This window comes from Phragmites australis, chromosome 11 (assembly GCF_958298935.1).
Source record: "Phragmites australis chromosome 11, lpPhrAust1.1, whole genome shotgun sequence".
NCBI lineage: Eukaryota > Viridiplantae > Streptophyta > Magnoliopsida > Poales > Poaceae > Phragmites > Phragmites australis.
In genome coordinates, this window is record NC_084931.1 from 5061677 (window position 1) to 5082496 (window position 20820).

A 20820-nucleotide genomic window follows, 5' to 3' on the forward strand; every position below is an offset into this window, starting at 1 on the left:
CGTTATGTTTGTAATGGTAATGATGGGTAACTATATGTCATAATTTGATATAAGCAACATTTCTCTAGATTATGGATTATGACATATTCTGATCATAGATTACGAATTCTGGATCGTAGAATCGGTATGTTTGTTTTCGACTCTAATTTTAAAAGCTAGAATCCACCATCATAATAAAAAACAAATAGGTCCTCATAATATATATATATATATATATATATATATATATATATATATATATATATATATATATATATATATATATATATATTCTGAACTATCCATACAATAAATTTGGTATGGTTTATACCACAAATGGTAATTCTTTTTTGCTCCACAATTCACCTAAGTATTATTGTTATAGAACAAATTGTAACATATACCAATATTCAAAATTGAATAATTCAAATTCTACGACCTATTCGATGTGCATGTTTGCAAATAGTACCTGTACATGTTGCATTAAGCGCTGGCAAAATTTTGAGGAAAATCGAACATAATTGCTAACTATTTAGAGGGCGTTTACAAGGCTAAATAGTATGAAATGATAAAAATGCATATAAATGAAGCATTGCGAAGGAACTCACTTTTTCACCAAGTAACCTAGGGTTGGAAATAATTTTAGAAATTATTATGCCACATGATAGAAATATTAGTGAATTTTCTCAGATTTTTGGGAATTTATTTGAGGCCTTAAAAATTACTAGAATTTCTAAAAGTAATCATTTTTGGAGTTTTTATTTTGAAACCTAGATGGGGTATTGAGGTGAATCCTTTTAAAATGGATTCATCATGAATTATAGGACATACAGAAAAAATTTCATAAATTTTAGAGTACGATAACCCCACTACTCAAATAGAGAAAGAGGAAAGAAAACAATTGAAACCTCAGAAAACACTGTTCATTCAAGAAAATACTGTACATACATGTCGCGCCAACCATTTTGGCGTGACTCAGGCTGCCACGTCGAATCCACGTGTAAAGGCGCTGGGGTTTCCGTCAGCGTGACCATTTTTGTCACGCCAATGAATATGGCGTGACTACGTTGGAGAGTCACGTCAGGCATTTTGGCGTGACAAAATGGGCTAGTTTCTAAAAATTTAGGTTTCGATAGGTTATTATTAAAATATTAATTTTAAAAAGGCTAGAATAAAAAAAAAGTCCGAAGGAGTGGAGAAAGAAGTTAAGGGAGAAAGAAAGAAGCTAAATGTTATGTTTGTAATGCTAGTGATAGGTAAATATATGTCATAATTTGATATAAGCAACATTTCTCTAGATTGTGGATTATGACATATTCTGACTATAGATTACGGATTCTGGATTGTAGAATCGGTCTGTTTGTTTTCGACTCTAATTTTAAAAGCTAGAATCCACCATCATAATAAAAAACAAATAGGCCATCAGAATATATATGATTTTTTTGCATCCAAACATTTTTAAATACTATATTCAGCCTTATTAAAAACCTAGTTCAACCTTTTTCAACAACTAATTTAACATTTAATGTGAAAATATAGAAATACTATATTTGAAATGTTGAATCAATACATTCAAAATGTTGAATTATATAAAAATAAAAATATTAATATTATATCTCATTTTTTTTCATTAATTCTAAACAACATTAGAATTCAAACGGATTTAAAAAGGGATATATGATTTAAGAGAAAAGTTCGTTTGAAATTTCAAATGCAAACGAACTTACCACCCCACCCATCCCTTCCCATGCTTACACGTGTCTCACAGCAGTTCCGACTTCCGACCCGCACTCGCTCCTTCTCCGCGCCCGAGACCACAGCCGTCAATCTCCGTTCGCACGAATCTCAGACACGTACTGGGCCGAAGCTAAAATTGGGCGCCCGATACACAGAAGATCCGAAAACTTTGTCCACTCCGCCAACGGGCCGTCGCCCAAAGCCCATAATATTTCTGTTGCCAAAAAGCCCAGCACGAATATTGGCGCCGCCTTCCTTCGTTTCTTTCTTCTCCCCCAATCCAACCCCAACTCTGCAGCCTCCTCCATTCCCAACCGAAAAAGAAAAAAGAAAAGGGAAGCGCAACGCCGCTCGCCGCACTCGCCCCCCCGTCTCCGAACTCAGATCAGGTGCGCGCGCGACCGCAATCCTTGCGTGGTTTTCCTCTGCGGTCTCTTCACGCTCCAAATCGGCGCGGGGCGCGGGGATGTCTAGGGTTTTCCTTCAGATGCGATTTGTTTTTCTTGTTTCGCCCGAGAAGAGCTCGCTGTTCGATAGATCGTGGTGGAGGAGAGTGGTGCGAAACCAGGTTTGGGTTGAGGTGGTGTCGGCAGGGGTGGGGGGGGGGGTGGATAGGTTGGTGATTAGTGGCGATTTGGTTTGGCGTGGTCTTGACCTGTGGTGCCGCCGTTGCAGGATGACCGGTTCGATGGATCTCCCGGCCAAGGGTGGGTTCAGCTTCGACCTGTGCCGGCGGAACGGCATGCTGGAGAAGAAGGGCCTCAAGCTCCCCGGGTTCAGGAAGACTGGGACGACCATTGTCGGCCTCGTATTTCAGGTGTGGCCGCGTTCTCTTGTTGGCACTCTTTGGCATTTAGGGTTTAATGAGTCTGGCACTGGTTAGGTCTCTGCATATGCCAATTCGATGAACCTGAACCACAACGGAGAATAACCAGAGCAGTTTATTACTACCTTTTTGTAATGTTTGGTTTGACAACTTCGTTTGGCGGTGGTAAACAGCACAATTGAACTCTGGAAATTCTTTCTGATATCATCTGCTAACCTTCTGTTGCACATGCTCACATTGTGATACCTGTCGATGATATTAGACTGATGAGTATAATTTGCCAATGGTTTACAACTTTGCGTGCCATCCTTTAGCCTTCTAGTTGTATTAGCTCAGGGAAAAAGGTAGATATGCTATTTCGTACAAATGCCCTTTAGCCTTCTAGTTGTATTAGCTCAGGGGAAAAGGTACGTGCTATCTCGTTCAAATTGCTCTACAAATGATGATGTTGCAAATCCTAATTAAACGCTGATTTGCCTTAACTTCTGATTCAATAAATCTAATGGATGATAATTTCGTCTGTAGTGCTTTTGGAAGAATCTTTTACTGTACCGCTGCTCTTACTCAGTGCTAATAGGTTAAAGACTTTGGATTTACATGTTTGAGCAGTCCTTCTCTTTTTATGTCTGTCTTAAGATAACGTTGGGCTAAACCATGTTTTGATATCTAGGATGGGGTTGTTCTTGGGGCAGACACAAGGGCAACCGAGGGGCCTATAGTAGCCGATAAGAACTGTGAGAAAATTCACTTTATGGCACCAAACATATATTGCTGTGGAGCAGGAACTGCTGCTGACACTGAGGCTGTTACAGGTAAAGAACTAAAAGAGCAAATGGCATCTTGATGTCCTTTCCAACTCTTATTTCTTTCCTTGAATTCCTTTCCGACATTTGCTTCTTTTACTTCAGATATGGTTAGCTCCCAGCTACAGCTTCACCGTTATGCAACTGGTCGCGAGTCAAGAGTTGTAACTGCTCTTACACTACTGAAGTCTCACCTTTTCAAGTTAGCTCCTTTCTTACACGAACAATTACAACTTGCTGTCATTCTGTCAACATCTCACCTACTTATGCGATTATATTTTAGGTATCAAGGCCATGTCAGTGCTGCCCTTGTTCTTGGTGGAGTAGATTGTACTGGACCACACCTCCACACCGTCAGTAACTGAGTTTAATTGTTTGTTCAACTTATGGTAAGAGAAATTTAGGGTAGTAATATTAACTATGCAATGCGCAGGTTTACCCTCATGGCTCTACAGATACTCTTCCTTTTGCGACGATGGGATCTGGATCTCTTGCTGCAATGTCGGTGTTTGAATCAAAGTACAAAGAAGGCCTTACAGTAAGTAGACCAATGCAATAGTTCCCGCACTTAATGTTAGTATTGTCACTGTGGTGATTGAAGCAGCATTTGATCAAATGGTGTTGTTTTGATTCACAAAAATTAATATTGTACAATGTTGTTATGTTACTTTTTATCTTCTAGAGGGAGGAGGGAATACGACTTGTGGCCGAGGCAATCTGTGCTGGTATCTTTAATGACTTGGGTAGTGGAAGCAACGTGGATGTCTGTGTGATAACCAAGGTACGCATGTTCTGTTCATTACCTTAAATCAACAAAACACTGCAAATGTTAAAAAAACGCACACGATGTGTTGTTTACTCATCAGAGAATGAGCTTCCAAACTATTTTTCTTGACATACAAGCTTCCAAACTATCTTTGCAGCATTATATTTGTTGACTTTGAGGATATATATATACTGCACATGGTTGACTTACACTTCTTATCATTAATTTCCAATAGATATAATGCTCAAGTGTGTAATCTATAACACTGCATCTTGCAATCTACCATTTGCCGTAGGAGCCTCTTTACCAGACCGAAGAATCTGAAATATGTTCTTATTAACTCTTCAAAGTGGTGCGCTGTGTTTTCATTTTTCCCCTGCTTTGCTGACCAACCGTTGTTAAATTTACCAGGGGAAGACAGAATACTTGAGAAACCACCAGTTGCCAAATCCAAGAACTTATGTTAGTTCGAAGGGATACAGCTTCACCAAGGGGCAGACCGGTATGTTCCTTAATAATGAATGTCATTGAATATAAGACATGATTGAACGGTAAGTCATATATGATTCTGTTCTTGCTTGCAGAGATACTGTCCTCAAAGATCACACAGCTGAAGCCGAAGGTTGAGGTCACTGAGGGTGGTGATGCAATGGAGGAGTGATGTCGCGTGCTTACACTCGGACAAGCAGTTATATTCAGAAATGATGCTATTTTTCTTAGTGATGCTGCTAGAACAAGAAAAGAATGGATGGCTTTTGTTGTACTTGCTGGACTTAATCCAGACTTTGCTAAAGCTGTTTGTGATGTTGACACATTTACGAGCGCATGTTGTTTCTGAAGGAAGCATTGTCTAAACTGTGATGCTATGGTATATTTCTTTGAGAAGTTATTATTGCTGCATCAATTGGTAGGTTCGTGATTGGGGAAAGAATTAGCAAAGCATATTTGGCCCTGAATAGTCCTATCTATTTATGGACCTGTAGTATAGGATTATGGCCATGTCAAGTCTCTAAATTGTTGGTCTGATAATCTGTATTCGGTTCTCATTCCATATGTCGCTAGGTTACCTAACCTGAGTTCAAATTGAGTTGTAGTATCTTTTGCTTAAGAATTAAAGGGCACTAAGAATACACTAATATCTTGTAGTGTACAAACATGCAAGATATACATTGACATTTATGTGATTGTCATATAAATGTGGATATGCTGTTCGTTATGTTTTCCTCCTGTTGGAGGTCAGAACAAAAGCTTTGATTAGCGCACAGTTGCGATGCGCTCACTCAAGCTTAGGCACCGAAGAAGCACTCCATTTCCATTCCAGTAGCGGGGGTGCTATCACCCAATCATAATATTAAAGGATAAGACTTTTTCTCGATAAACTCTGGTTCCTGAAGGTTCGACATCAATTGCTTGGTACTATGGTCAAGCATATTTTTTAGTGGGTTAAGAAAAAATAGAGGATGTCCTGCTGTTACTCTCCTGCTTGGGGGGCTCGCATTAAGCAAAAAAGAAAAAATAAAAATAATGGAGAGAGGAGCCTGTCAGACAACCTATGGGTCACCCCAGCCAGGCAAGCCTAACCAGGAAACGATCCTCCACAGCATCGGATCGAGCATCAAGGCTCTAACCCTAGCCGTTAATCACGCTCTGGCCCACAGGTCATGTGTCATCAACCAAGCTGTAGTGCTTGCCTCCTTATTAGTCAAGGATGCAGCGGTACGATCCTATAGAACAGATCCTGTTCAAGTAAGGTCGTATGTCCCCTCCCGAAGCTCCGCGTTATAAACCGATCAAAATTTGTCTGCAATTCCGAGGTGGTATTATGTTTAGCTAAGCGCTGGCTCCCCTCCCCGGCTTACAATGGATTCAAGTAATCGAGACAGCAATTTGTTTTTGGCCGTGGGTCCTTCTTCTTGAGAAGGAGAAGGCCAAAGCTTTTGGATACCCTCTCATTGTGCGCATGGAGTGCGTGGACAGTGTGCGTACCCTTAAAAATTATCGTGCTAGAATTTTTTTAAAAATAAAAATGCACCATAATTCAAAACTGTTTTTATCTGAACTGATTCAGTGTAGGCTTTGGCTTCTGCATGCAAACAAACTTCTTTGAAACATACATAAATTTCACTACAACTAAGTGCACCATGAGTGAGAGAAAAAAGGGCTGGAGCTCGCGCAATGGAGACCGCGACTCAGCGCTGGTATTGGGAGTGAGCAGCTGCAATCAGGGCGGCACCGAGACCGGACCCGTCTTTGGTGAGCTTCACTGACACCGTCCTCGACGCCTCCTCGCCGAGCAGCTCCACCAGCGTGCTCTCCAGGCACTGCCTGAACTCGGCGTAGTGCTCAAACAGGCCGCCGTCTATGGCGACGACCGACCGCCGCTCGTCGCCGGGGACGCCCCTCCCGATCTTCCTGAGGATCCCTACGATGCCTGCCGCGGCCAGCCGGGCAGACCTGCTGGTGACGATGTCGCAGATCTCGGCAACCATCTTCCTCGTCTCCAAGGATGTATCTCTAATCTGAAAATACTCATGTCATGACATTTCATGTGTCTGTGTTTTGTGCATCCATACATGGATAGAAGAACTGCAGCTTAATGCTGAAATCAGGATGAATCATACCTTCAGGTTGTCTGCCAGTTTTTCAGACACAACACTCAAATCAGGTGTTTCATCATGGTGCATTGCAGAGATATCAGGAGTCCTGAATGTCGAACACACACACACACACACTCAGAAATTGGGTTAGCATACGTCGAGTTGGCTTTTGTATGTATGTTTTAAGAATTGGATATAGCAATGCCTGACGCATCGATAAATATACCTCAAAATGAAGCGAGTTTTGAGCTTAGTGTGGCTGACATTGCCGAAGAGCGTAGATTGCAACGCAATTTTAAGAAGCACCCTCCTTACAATTTCACCAAGATACATTCCCGAAATCAGCTTCTCGAAGATCTGAAAAAGAGCCATACTTAAACCGGGTAAGTAGAGCATCATATGAACGAAATAACTGTGCATATTTCTAGACAAACCTACCTGCTCTCCTGGGTTTAAGCTCTCCTCATCCAAGGCTTGATCATATTCTGTGATTGGGAGACAGGATGAGTAGAAATTGCCCCACTCCGTGTTTATCACCTAAAATGCAGAAAGCATGGCGAGAAGCTTGTGAAAAACAACTATTCTGAACTCTTTTCTACCTAATGTGAAAGGGCAGTGCACCTGCCATGTTGCTTCCAAAAAAAAAAAAAAAAGCTTGTGAAAAACAGATAGATGCTGTGTGCTGTATACACTAGTCACTTGAAGTGAGGAAAGCATCCAAGGATCCAATTTTACCATATTTCCTGATTTAGGTAACTCGCCCTCCAACTTCGGAATGGCACTTGCGTCTTCAACATATGCGGCATTTGAGCCGGTACCTAATATCACACCAACGATGACATCTTCATCATTGTATCTGCCCGCAGCCAAGGTCCCAACAGTGTCATTGATCTAAACCATGAAAACGTAATGTCAAGTTGTGCTACCAACGTAGGAACATTGATAGCATCAGATAAGGAACTAAGAACCAACCAGTGCCGCAACACGCATGTCAACGGCATTCTTCTTCATGGCCGTCTGCAATTCAGCCACAACATCTTCACCTACCTGACATGTTCAAGAGATATTTCATAAATGACTTGGTCTAAGAACGACATAGTTCTTGCAAAATTTTGCATGAGCGTACGCATGCAGCATCTGTGACAGCATGGAAGTAAAAAAAAAAAAAAAAGTTTTGAATGCATGGTCACAGGGAAGGCTTACAGCATCATCGATCGAAAATGCCTTGGTCCACTTGATAAGTGTGCCCGACGCAATGGATGTTTGTCTCACAGGGAATGAGAACGTGAACCCCAGCTCCCTTTGCTTGCCATCAAACATGTCAATGTGTTCTTCGTTCGCGACCAATTTGGCTAACGCCGAAGCAATGAAGCTAAACAGCTCCTGAAGAAGATCAGTAACATTCTGGATGATGAGAAGTGTCAATGAACGATGCAGTGAAACTGTTAACATGGAGTATGCCGTACTCACCGAGGCGTTGCCGGACATGAGGTGGGGAGGGATTGAGACCTCCTTGGACTCGCGCTTCGCTACGCGCTTCTCTTTCCCAGCGAGTTGCACACGCAAGACACGGAAGTTTGTTCCTCCGAGATCCAACGCGTAGAAGAAGCCCTCTTCATTCCTAATTATTCCACAATAACATGTAAGCAGATTGACTTCAGAGGCATACAAAATGTAGATTTACTGTACTGGGCTGCACAACTGGAGCAGCAAATCACTCAAAATGCCAGAGAAACTGAAAATCAATCATGGTTTCACTATTCTTCCACAGTTAGCACCACGCAACGATTGTTCAATTGTTGGATAGGATTCAGATTGCCAGACAGGGAAGAAGGCCAAGCGGCCCAAGCCGGCATCCTGAATTGCGCGTACTTTGCCTTTTCAAATTTTCCTTTTAAATTTAAATCTTAAACCGTGTCATTTACCAGGCGTTTAATTATCTGAACGGCTAATCATCCTGTCAACCGGTAAAGTACTACTTCTTGGAACCAGGCAGATTGCTGCAGGCAAATGCATCTCCGTATACTCTTACACACGCACAATCTATGCTGGTTGGTCATCCTTCGTAGATTCTTTTATTTAATCTATAACTTTTTTTCGATATCTACTACTATATACTAAAGTGACTGGAATTGGTGAAATCTCACGGCCCTTGCTACTGTAGGTACTGTAGCAGTTGATCCTATATATGTATATACATATATAGGTACTGTAGCAGTTGATCCTATATATGTATATACATATATATACGTATAAGTATACATGTACATGTATATATGTATACATGTATATATATGTATAGATGTACATATATACATATATTATACGTGTACATATATATGTAATTTTCTTTTTCGGACATTCTAGAATAATATCAAAATAAATATTAGTTACATTAATAAATCGGTTGAAAAAATCTACAATGCAAAGAAAAATATCTAAAACTCAAAAAAAAATGAAACTAATTATTTTAGGTTAGTATTATTTTCACCTATATATTAAAACTATGTGCATGCATAAAAGTACTATTGTTTTCTTATAATTAATTGAATGTGTTTAACATTAATAATTCCATAAATAAATATTGAAATGTACAAAATTTGTGAACCTAATTTTTTTAGTCTTTTTTTGTCGTGCTCTATACAGCAAAATAAAAACGGGCCTTGTAATCCTTCTTCCACGGCCTTGTAATCCTTTTTTTCGGTATAAATCTCAAAGCAAATGTTATGGACGCATTTGCCCAAATAAAATTTCCGTATTCCATTGCTGCAGCGCACTTGAGGCAGACTCACGTGCTCGCGTACAGGTTCGCGCCGACACGTGCACAGACACGTGCCGCTGCGCAAGTGACACGGCTGTGGCCTGTGGGCGCGCGAACACGCAGATGGACACGCGCACACGGGAAAAAGAACACAACCACGAAACGAGTAGTGAACAGAAATCATCCAACTCGGAACATGTAAATTTTGGATTGCAATGTACATGTGGCCTTTATCATCCTTTATCTTCTAGGTTCAGGATTGATTTTGCTAACGAAAGCCAATTTGGAGTAGTAAACATAGCATTAACCATACTAGTATTGGTGATTTGTCTGTCAAGAAGTATGAACTGAAGCAATTAGGAAATGAACAAGCTCATGTTCACAGACTAGAATCAAGAGCATATATAGCATCCGGTTTATGGAGATTTGGGATTCGGAGAACAAAGGAGATCAAAGGAAAGTACGGTGTTGTGTTTCTCTGTTCTTGGATTGGATCAAGTGAGGTAAACTTCAACCAATTCCGTGGTAAATAGTAATGTGTAATTGCGTACCCGGTGGGGAGGTTGTCGACGTAGGAGATGATCATCTTGATCTTGCTGCCGCCCTCCTCTCGCAGCCCCGCCCTCATCTCCTCCTCCATCGCCGCGGCAACCTCGTTCAGCCGCCCCGCCGGCGCCGCGCACGCCTCCCGGAGCTCCGCCACCACCCGCTCCGCCGCCGCCACCATGGTCCCTATCGACCTCGCCGTCCAAGAAAGCTGCGATCTTTGACGCTAAGAACCGGGAGGAATGCGAGATCCCGGTCCGGAATCAGTCCGAGAAACCGAGATCACGAGCAAGAGAGGCTCTCCGCGATTCCTTGTTGGCCACTGCAAGAGAAAAGTCGAGATGATATCCTATCCACTTGTGAGAATCTAGTTTGCAATTCCGGGAGGAGGATTTGGATTTGGCCGCTGACTCATATCTATTTATAACCCCTGGAGGAGATGTGGGCGACTCCGATTCGTCGTGGCAGTAATATCAGTTCGTCAGAAAAAAAAATCAGCTAATTATTTTTCGCGATTAACAATTGTAATTGATTTATCCTAGCTGGATAAAGGGGCGAAGCGGCGGCGGCCATTGCCAAGAGTGCTGCGTTGAATTCTCCGCCTCTGCCCACGGGAAGCGTATGAAGAGTTGCTTGGCTTTGACCGGATCGGGTCCTCTTCTTGGCTGCCGACAAATGTTTCATGAGAGGCTGAGCGGTCACAGATTTGACTTGGGCAGGAGCTGTGGTGTGGGGTGGGTTTGACACCTCACTCTGACGCAGCGAAACGGCCCTGCTCCCAGGTGATCAGATCGGGCCGGGCCAAGTCAGGTTGTGGGCCCGCCTGAAAGTGTCCCATGTTGATACTAGGCTACTGGCTGCCGTGTGGGGTGGATTTTCTATAGGCAGTGTGTCCGAAAAGAGTTTACGGGTAGCGTGCTTTGAGATTCATGCATGGAAGGGTTTCGACGGATGAGATTGCTCAAGATGAGATTGGACATACTATTTCAATGTTTTCACATAAATGTTGAATTGGTTTTCTTAAATTGTTGTTGTAGGTTTCGTAAATATTGAACCAAGTCTTTTAAAATGTTGAATGCATATATGAAGAAAATGACATTAATATAGTAAAACCATGAATTAATGACGATGATTAGAAAAAATACCTGGTTATGTGGGCTGACCCATTTGATGATAGGCCTTGTTGGGCCATGCGGACTGTAAGAAACTATAGGTCATCCTACCTATAGGACGTCTCGTTTAGGTGTATGTCACTGATATGATATAAGACGTACAGAAGATTCCACTAGGTTTGTCTAAAAAGAAGAAGATTCCACTAGGATACACGTGTAAAACAAGGTAGGAAGCTTATAACTCCCTCTAGAGCCAGTGTGGTGTTTAGTTATAGCGCTAGGCAATCATAGTTGGCGTGGTTGTTACAAAGTTGTGTACAATATTTGATTCTATCTCTACAAGAGTACATATTTAACCAACATGTTACAACAGGATTAACCTATCTATACAACTTAATCTTCAACAATCACAACTTACACAAGTTGAGATTGTGCTTGAATCCTTCTAATTGTCAAACTGAGAGGGACTTAGTAAACTTGATCTCTTGAGTGTACAAACCGTATGTCTAGTAGCTTGCGTGCAACATGTTCATGCACAAAATGATGATCAACTTCAATGTTTAGTTCTTGCATGGAATACATGAATGATGGACAAATACGTTGCACCAATGTTGTCATACCAAAGACAAGCTGCTTGAGGATGAGATATACCAAATTCATCTAAAAATGTTTGCAGCCATATTACCTCAATCGTTGCATTTGCTAGGGCTTTGTGCTCTGCCTCTATATTAGATTTTGACATTGGATCCCAAGAATACAACAAAATCTCCGGTTGATCTTCGATCATTCGAACACCTGGCCTAGTCTACATCGCATCTCGTTCACAATCATGCATCATAAGCATACATTTTCGTTCATTCGTTTATTCATTCGATGTGTTCTTCCATTGTTTAGAGAATGACATATTGACGATTCAAGCGGTCGAAGCCGATATCGAACCGGAGGTGTACGTGGGCGAAGCACCAAAGCAACAAGGTAAGCATCTATGCATATATCACTCTTACTTTGGATCTTGTGGTGTCTAATTTGATAAGTTACTGCTTTATGTATGTTATGCATTGCTTAGCAAGTCAACATCAGGTTTTATGGGTAAAACCTAAGTTGATGCATTGTTCCTATCTTGATTATTGATGATCTCCATCCTTATAACATGAGTATAACCATGTTAATGTCTAACTTATAAGTCATCCGAAATGCTTAGTAATGCATAGACCATCGGTAGAAGTCGAGCGGTGGCATGTCCATCGCTTGCGAGCTATAGGGCTTAAATATATTTCACAATGCAAATGATGTTGGGATGAATAGTAGGTGAGGATAAGACAAGATATGGGTGGTGCTAGGGGTAGATCGGGAGAGGAACCTGGATGTCATAGATCACTTGCATGGATTAAACACCGATCATTTTTTGCCATTGGTTTAAGCACTTTTCATACTTTCATATATTCAATAAATGTACAAATGAACCGATTATCATACTCCATACTAACACTTGACTTGTGGTCCTATGACGTGTAAGAGAAAAATAATAATGAGAAGTAAGATGGTGGGGAGCCGGAGGTGTCCAAGACACATTCGCGGTAACCACAGTGCCATAGGGGCAAGCACAAATGGATAGTTTTGAGTTTAAGAAAGTTTATCTCGGGGACCAAGAGAATGAACCCGATTCGTGTGGATAGAAATGTATCACTTGTAGGGTGTAAGATCAATTCAAATTAACATACTCTTAGTTATGAGTATGCTTACGTCTATCCGCATCAATCGTATAGCTTCAAAGATGGGTTGTTTATGGTATATTGAGAAGTGTCTAGTGATGGTTATGTTTATGATCTAAGGATAGAAGGGTACATGTTGTTAAATTTTGTAGATGCTCACACTCTTAAGTCAATAAATAGCTTTTTGTGTGTAAATTTATTTAACCTTGTGGCAGATTCCTTGTTACTCAACTCCAAATACATTATTCTTAGAGTATGTACCCACTATTGAGTAAGTCTTGCTAGTACTTTCGTACTCATCTTACTTTTGTTGAGTTTTTGTATGTGAGGATGAAATAGTGTACGATTACTTCATACCCGCCGATGTCGGTGATAGGAGGGAGTAGTGGTGGGCTACTCGTGGTGACTCGGTGGTGCCTTAGGGCCAATGGTGCTATCTCTTTTGTTATTTATAGATGTTATTTCTGCTACGTAATAACTCTAACATGCTAGAAGTTGAATATGTTGTATTTTGTTCTTCTAGTGGCAGTTCATGTTATGTTGAGAGCCGAATTTGTTTAAATGGTCATTATTCCGTAATGTTAGCAAGTAGTGTTTTAAATTATTAAACTTGTAATGACTTAAATGCTTGTAATATATTTACCTTGTTCACTTTTTATTATGCCTTGATATGATAAAACTTGTTATAAAGACGTGTGTTCCTATCTTGCACATAAAATACATGTAGGGACTATCAAGATTGGATTCGTGTTACTTATTGATGGTTAGCATGTGCCATATCAAAAGATAGATGTATGCTATCTCTCATGTTATTAAATAATCATCGATTTAATTAATTTAAATACAATTTAAACGGTTTCTCACGTAGACGCTACACGCTGCCATTGAAATGGTATGGATCACGTGGGCCGTTTGTACCTGCGAGGTGCTACGTGGTGCTATCGAAATGGTATGGGTCATGTGGATCGTTTGTCCGTGCAAGGTGCTATGCGCCGCCGGAATGGCTTGGCTTTTGTAGCCCTGTAACCTGTAAGGCACAAGGGCTGCTGTTAGAATAACTTTTCATCTGTATGGCCGAAATCTTATAGACGGCCATAGTCCCTATCACGGTTCACAAATGCGACGGTAACTGCTCAAAAATCACGGTTACCGACCTTCTCGGTTCGGTCCGGTTTCAGAAACCGAACGGTAACCGAATTTGAATTCAAAAAATTTGAATTTTTTTAAAAAAATTCAAAACAAATCTTTAAAAAAAACTAGACACAATTATAAGGCCTTCTGTGAATTTGTTTTTTCAAAAATAATATCGTTTGCATCATATTCTATAGGGAGGAAGTTTGAAAAAAAATGAAAAAAAAATTGAAGCATGCGGTTCAGTTATTAACTCATGTCAAGGAAAAGTTTAACATGCAAACACATATTTTTCTTGTGTAAAACGTATTTTAAGAGAATCTTTAAAATTGATTTCACTTTATTTAGAGTTTTATTAATTTCTCTATGATTTTTACAAAGTTCACAAGCATAAAGTGAATATGTTAAGAAACAGCACTGTAATTAACTTTTTCATATCTACTATTATTTTTCCTACGTAAATCATAGTATAAATAAGCTAATTAAAGTGGGTTCACTAATTTTTGAGGTGTGATGGGTCAGTTATGAATTAATCTAGTCGCAACACATTTACACAATCATGCATATTACAATAACTATTTCATGAGTTCATGTATTTTTAAAAGACATAGGATCATATAAGAAGACTAACAAAGTTAGTTTCATGATTTTTGGATTAGCAAAGAGTAAAATATGCATTTAACTTGGTTTAAAAAATACAATTTCTCACAGAAAATTTTAAATTTTTTATGAGTATAAATACTTTTATCATGTAGATTATGTCACAAGGAAACCAACAAAATTTGTTTCACTTGATTTGAAGCTCAGATGAATTAGTTATTGATTTTACAAGATTGAGATAATTTTTGGGTTTTTTGTTGAACTTCACTGAAAATCGAGAAAACCGCTCGATAAATCGAGAAAACCGAGCGGTTACCGAGAAAACCGAGCGGTTACCGACAATGCGGAAAATTCGAGAAAACCGCTCGATAAATCGCAAAAACCGCTCGGTAACCGGTCCAAACCGACCGGTTACCGAACGGCTAAAATCGCGATTTTTTTTCCAAATTTCAAATTTTGCCAAATGAATTTTGTCCGATTTTTTTTGAATTCTTGACCGGTTACCGTGGTAACCACGAATTTTTGGTTACCGCCGAAGCTCGGTAACCGAGCTCCGGTCGGTAAGGTTAACCCTGATCCTTATATGGCTGTTGGATTGTGATCCGAATTCTTGTTGGGCTAGACAAGGGACGCCTTCGATCCATATTCTGGAACAGTCCATATTAGACTAGAGTCGTATGTGTCCACCCCTATAAATATATCTTGTAAGCTGCAAGGAGAGCTAAGACGCTCATTGTAATCCTCTGCATTGTACACATCCCTGATATAGTGAAGATCGTCGATTGGCATCCGTGATTTTTTCCCGCAAGGGTTTTCCACGTAAAAATCGTGTCTCGTGTTCGATCTTATCGTGCTTTATTTCTAACAAGTGGTATCAGAGCCAGATTAGATATACACGAGTACTCGAAAAATTTTTTTTAGATTTATTCTCTTCTCCGTCGTCACGGTTCGAATTTCGACGCCGAGTTCGTCGCTCGGGATTCATCGATTCCGACGAGTTTGTTGCACCTGCTATTCAGATTGGTCCGTGCGTGGGAAAAGTCCATCGCCGATTCTGTTTCTTGGTTAGAGCGTGCTATCACCTCGTGTTGAGTCCAAGCTGATCCATCTCCAATCATCCCAGGAGTCCAAGTATCCATCTCCAATCGTACCAGGATTCCAAATCGTACCAGGAGATTAGTCAAAGCACCAAATCAGAGAGCTGTGAGAAGGAAATTGGCATTATTGCTTCGCGCACACAAAGATCGTACCAGTACACTGGTTTCTGATTTGATTGCTGTGTGTACACGAAGTGTACCAGGATTTGTGCAGTTTATTACTTCGTGCACACAGGATTGTACCACAGGGTTTGTAGCCTATTTTTTGTTGCTGATTACTTTTCGCTATGACTTCTATGAAATATGATATTCCGCTGCTAAACCGAGATACAAGGTTTTCTCTATGGAAGTCAAGATGCGAGCTATTCTTGCGCACACTGATCTGGATGATGCGCTTGATAATTTTGGAAATAAGAATCAAAAGTCTTGGTCTGATGAGGAAAAGAGAAAGGATCGTAAAGCTTTATCGCAAATTCATCTTTATTTATCAAACAATATTTTGCAGGAGGTTTTGCAGGAGAAAACCGCTGCTGCTTTATGGCTAAAGCTGGAATCAATCTGCATGTCTAAGGATCTGACCAGTAAAATGCATCTGAAGATGAAGTTGTTCACGCACAAATTACAGGAGGGTGGTTCTGTGATGAATCATCTTTCGATCTTTAAGAAGATCATTGCTGACCTACAGTCTATGGAGGTAAAATATGATGATGAGGATTTGAGTCTTATTCTTTTATGCTCATTACCTACTTCTTTTGCAAACTTCAGAGATACCATATTATACAGTCATGATACACTAACTTTGAAAGAAGTTTATGAGGCCTTGCATGCCAAGGAAAAGATGAAACATATGGTGTCTACTGATGGCTCTACTTTCAATGGAGAAGATTTGATTGTTCGTGGTAGGACAAAGGAGAAGAATTCGCATAATAGCCAAAGAGATAAAAGTTCGAACGGTTACAGGGGTCGTTCAAAGTCCAGAGGCAAAGAAAAATTCTATAGGTATTGCAAGCAAAATAACCATGACATATCTGAATGTTACAAGTTGAAGAATAAAGAAAAGAGGAAAGGTAATTCTATTGAAGAAGGTAAATCATTTGTTGCTGCTTCTGATAATAGTTCTGATGGAGAGACTCTTGTTGCTTTTGCTGGATGTGCTAGTAGTGGTGATGAATGGATTATTGACTCTGCTGCATCTTTTCATATATGCATACATAGAGATTGGTTCACCACTTATAATTCTGTTTAAGATGCTGATTCTGTTAGGATGGGTGATGATAACCCACGTCCAATTATTGGAATTGGATCAATTATGATAAAGATGCATGATGGCATTGTTAGAACCTTGACAGATGTGAGGCACGTTCCAGGTATGAAAAGGAACTTTATTTCTTTGAGTACTCTTGATAATAAAGGGTATGATTGGTCAGGTGGAGATGGCTTTTTGAAGGTGAAAAAAGGTTCCTTTATTGTAATGAAAGGTGATTTAAAGTCTGTCAATTTATATCATCTCCGAGGCACTATAATCACAGGTGATGCCGCTGTAAGTTCACATTCATTATCAGATTCTGATGCTACTAATCTTTGGCATATGCGTCTTGGGCATATGAGTGAACTTGGTTTGGCATAATTGAGCAAGAGAGGTCTTCTTGATGGACATAGTATTGGCAAGCTGAAATTTTGTGAGCATTGTATTTTTGGCAAGCATAAGAGGGTGAAATTCAACACTTCAGTTCATACAACAGAAGGTATTCTTGATTATGTGCATTCTGATTTATGGGGACCATCTCGTAGGTCTTTACTAGGTGGTTCTCGTTATATGTTAACTTTTATTGATGATTACTCGAGAAGAGTTTGGCCTTATTTCTTGAAGCATAAATCAGAAGCATTTAAAGCATTTAAAGAGTGGAATGTTATTGTTGAAAGGCAAACTGAAAAGAAGGTAAAGAAGCTTCGCACTGATAATGGGATGTAATTTTGTTCTAATGAATTTGATTCATATTATAAGTCTGAAGGCATTGTGAGGCACTACACTGTTCCTGGTACTCTACAACAAAATGGTGTAGCTGAACGTATGAACAGAACTATCATCTCGAGGGCCCGTTGCATGTTATCTAATGCAGGTATGCATAGACATTTTTGGACTGAAGCCGCTTCCACTGCTTGCTATCTTATTAATCGATCACCCAACATTACCATTGATAAGAAAACTCCAATTGAGATAAGGTCTGGTTCTCTAGCTAATTATTCAGAATTGAGAGTTTTTAGTTGTCCTGCTTATGCTCATGTTGATAATGGTAAATTAGAGCCTAGAGCTATTAAGTGTATCTTTCTTGGTTATAAATTAGAGCCTAGAGCCAGATTCCAGGTATTGATTATTGAAAGTGCATCTAGGCCCCATAAGTGGGTTTTGGCTTATTGATGACAAAACGATTAAAGAACTAACATGCTTTGTGAGTATTGAACAGGTATGAGCATTAGTTGTGAAGGTAAATGACGTTTGACGCCCGTCGAAACAATTGAAGAATCAACGAAGGATATAAGATAGGGCTTAAATTCTTTTTACTTTTGAAATTGAGTCTAGGATAGATTTTTTCTTAGATGGATGAATTCATTTGCTTGATTAGTGTCTCAATGCTCAAGAGATCCTTTAGAATCACCCAATTGAGAGACACATTCACTCACGGACACGAAACTCTTTCTGAAAATCCTCTGAGTCCGGAGTCTCCGGTGTTCGCCGGATACTCCGGTACTCAGCGTTCCGCTGGAGTCTCCGAGCTAGCCTCCGGCAGAGAGTCTCGGTTACGGGTTAATCTTTTCAAGAAAAAGACCGGAGTCTCCGGTGTTCACCGGATACTCCGGTAAAATGTTTTTGTGTGCAGTCGGAGTCTCCGAGGTAGACTCCGGCAGAGGCTCTCGGTTAGCTTGTAATCTTTTTGATAAAAAAATAGTAAAGACCAGAGTCTACGGTGTTCACCGAATACTCCGGTATCTGGAGATGCCGGAGGATCCGGCTAGTCTCCGGACTTAGTCTGTTTTGGAAAATCTGTCAGGACCGGAGACTCCGGTGTTCACCGGAGACTCCGGTAATTAAACAGAACTGTAACCGCTAGTTCTGACACGTTCATGACCGTTCTGACGCCGTTTTTGGAATTAGGACCGGAGACTCCGGTGTTCACCGGATACTCCGGTAAGCTCTGACAAAAACAGTAACGGCTAGTCTGTGAGAGAGGGCTATAAATGCCTCCTCTCTCCATATCATTTAGAGCTTGCTGTGGCTGGTTTCCTTGAGACCTCTTGAGCACTTTAAGAGCATTCAAAGCCTCTCCAATCATCTCTAGAGCCAAATTTGCACAAATTTGAGAGTGTGTGTTTGGAGAGGGTTCAAGCCACTTGAGCATTGATTTCTTCATCGAGCATTTACTGCGATCATCTCCTTTGAAGCTTTGGGTTTCTAGAAGGAAAGGAGTCGCCCGAAGAGCACCCAAATCTTGTGGTGTGCCTCGGGAAGTTTGTAAGCATCTTCATAATTGAGTATTTATTATTGAATGGAGTTTATTGATGATTCTTTATTTGCTACAAGATGGAATTCGTCTAAAGGTGAAGTTTGTTGAATTGTGATCCGAATTCTTGTTGGGCCAGACAAGGGACGCTTTCGGCCCATATTCCAGAACAGTCCGTGTTAGACTAGAGTCGTATGTGTCCACTCCTATAAATATATCTTGTAAGCTGCAAGGAGAGCCAAGACGCTCATTATAATCCCCTGCATTGTACACATCCCTGATATAGTGAAGATCGCCGATTGGCGTCCGTGGTTTTTTTCCGCAAGGGTTTTTCACGTAAAAATCATGTCTCATGTTCGATTCTATCGTGCTTTATTTCTAACAATGGCTTTCTTGGATTGGTGAGGCTGATCTTTGGAGCGCTAAGGTGTTGCAAGAGGAGTGGTGGATATTGGGGAAAATACGTGTGTGTGATCTGTATTCGGTGAGGTACGGTCGTCGGCCAAGGATGCGGCGGTCTGTATATGCGTTGGTGTCGAGGTGCGCGATGGCGACGATGCAATCGGCGTGAGGCTGCCGACCGGCGGAGGAACTTCCAACGTAGACCGGAGAGATGCAGCAGTGAACGTGCTGGGCTGTTGGCAGGGAGATCAAGATGTATGTGTACGGCCGGTGGCTGTGAGTTTCGTGGTGATGGCAAGAGGAGAAAGATGGAGTGCCTGCATGTATTGGTGTTGGACACGGGAAGGAGATGGATTCTGTATTCTTGTTTGTGCGTGGATCATTTCTCCAGCCCCGTCGCGCTATGGAGTGGAAAGCATTATACAGAGAAAGGCTAGCCGGCTAGGGCATCTGCTGAGGTTGGAAGGGAAACGAGCGCCGCGCGCCATCCTTCTGTTTTGGGGATCGAGTAATTGAGACCCGTCCTAAATGAATTTGTGCAACTAACTGATTGCATGCAGTTGACAAACAACAAGACTCCGAGGACCAACAACAAGATAGTTGAGAAATCAGTTAAGCAAGCTAGACAAGCAAACCACCAATCGCCTTGTTTATTTTGTTGTGAAGCTCTATCACATTCATCAACTTGTCCGGGATGACAGGCACTGCAAGCTTTTCAATGGAGCAGTATGTATCCCATCTCTGTACTATGCTTACGAATGAATACATCCTTTACTTGTAAAAAAGCCATAGCCCATAGGAGAACCGAGGCTCTGAGTCATCTCCCTATCTCTCTCGTCGTCTCACCGCGCCTTCTTTTATTCCGCTCGCTTCTCCCAGCTCTCGATCTCTCATCTGAGTCATCGCCCTGCCAGAATAGATTCAGTGCAAATCGACGCTTGCCGCCCACCTCGCAACCTTCCGTGCGTTGCCCCTCGCCATCGTTTGCTGCCCGCCACGGCGCCACCCCTCAGGTCGTCACCCATGCCACAGCTTCTAGCGCGGATGCGCGCGCGCTGCAGGAGGACGAGGTGGTGTCCGAGGTCGTCCTCGCCCACGATATCGCTAAAAGGCCGCTGTTCAAGTGCAAATCCGGGCATCAGCTCTCCATCCATCTTGTTCAGTACAACGACAACATTTGCTTTTTTTCTGAGGAATTTTAGTTTTTGGTGGAAAACATAAACACCGAAACAATCGCACCGATTTTGTGCG

The 20820-nt window shown here is 41.1% G+C and overlaps 2 protein-coding genes and 1 non-coding gene across 3 annotated transcripts; 1 reads left to right on the top strand and 2 right to left on the bottom strand.

Moving 5' to 3' along the window:
- Positions 1-1973: 1973 nt before the first annotated feature.
- On the top strand, positions 1974-5011 carry LOC133885561 (proteasome subunit beta type-7-A-like). Its single transcript, XM_062325288.1, has 9 exons — positions 1974-2105; positions 2392-2533; positions 3213-3354; positions 3451-3547; positions 3629-3698; positions 3779-3883; positions 4028-4126; positions 4523-4613; positions 4696-5011. The coding sequence occupies exons 2-9, from the start codon at positions 2393-2395 to the stop codon at positions 4770-4772; spliced, it is 822 nt and encodes a 273-aa protein (XP_062181272.1). The 5' UTR covers positions 1974-2105; position 2392; the 3' UTR covers positions 4773-5011.
- A 635-nt stretch (positions 5012-5646) lies between these two features.
- On the bottom strand, positions 5647-5867 carry LOC133885984 (small nucleolar RNA U3). The gene has a single exon (XR_009903313.1). It is a non-coding gene; the product is annotated as a small nucleolar RNA U3 (small nucleolar RNA).
- A 278-nt stretch (positions 5868-6145) lies between these two features.
- Positions 6146-10669, bottom strand: LOC133885182 (hexokinase-7-like). The gene is made up of 9 exons (XM_062324846.1): positions 10021-10669; positions 8179-8329; positions 7912-8091; positions 7681-7755; positions 7444-7599; positions 7147-7245; positions 6935-7065; positions 6733-6814; positions 6146-6630 (listed from the first exon to the last, which is right to left on the bottom strand). The coding sequence occupies exons 1-9, from the start codon at positions 10194-10196 to the stop codon at positions 6301-6303; spliced, it is 1380 nt and encodes a 459-aa protein (XP_062180830.1). The 5' UTR covers positions 10197-10669; the 3' UTR covers positions 6146-6300.
- Between the last annotated feature and the right edge of the window lie 10151 nt (positions 10670-20820).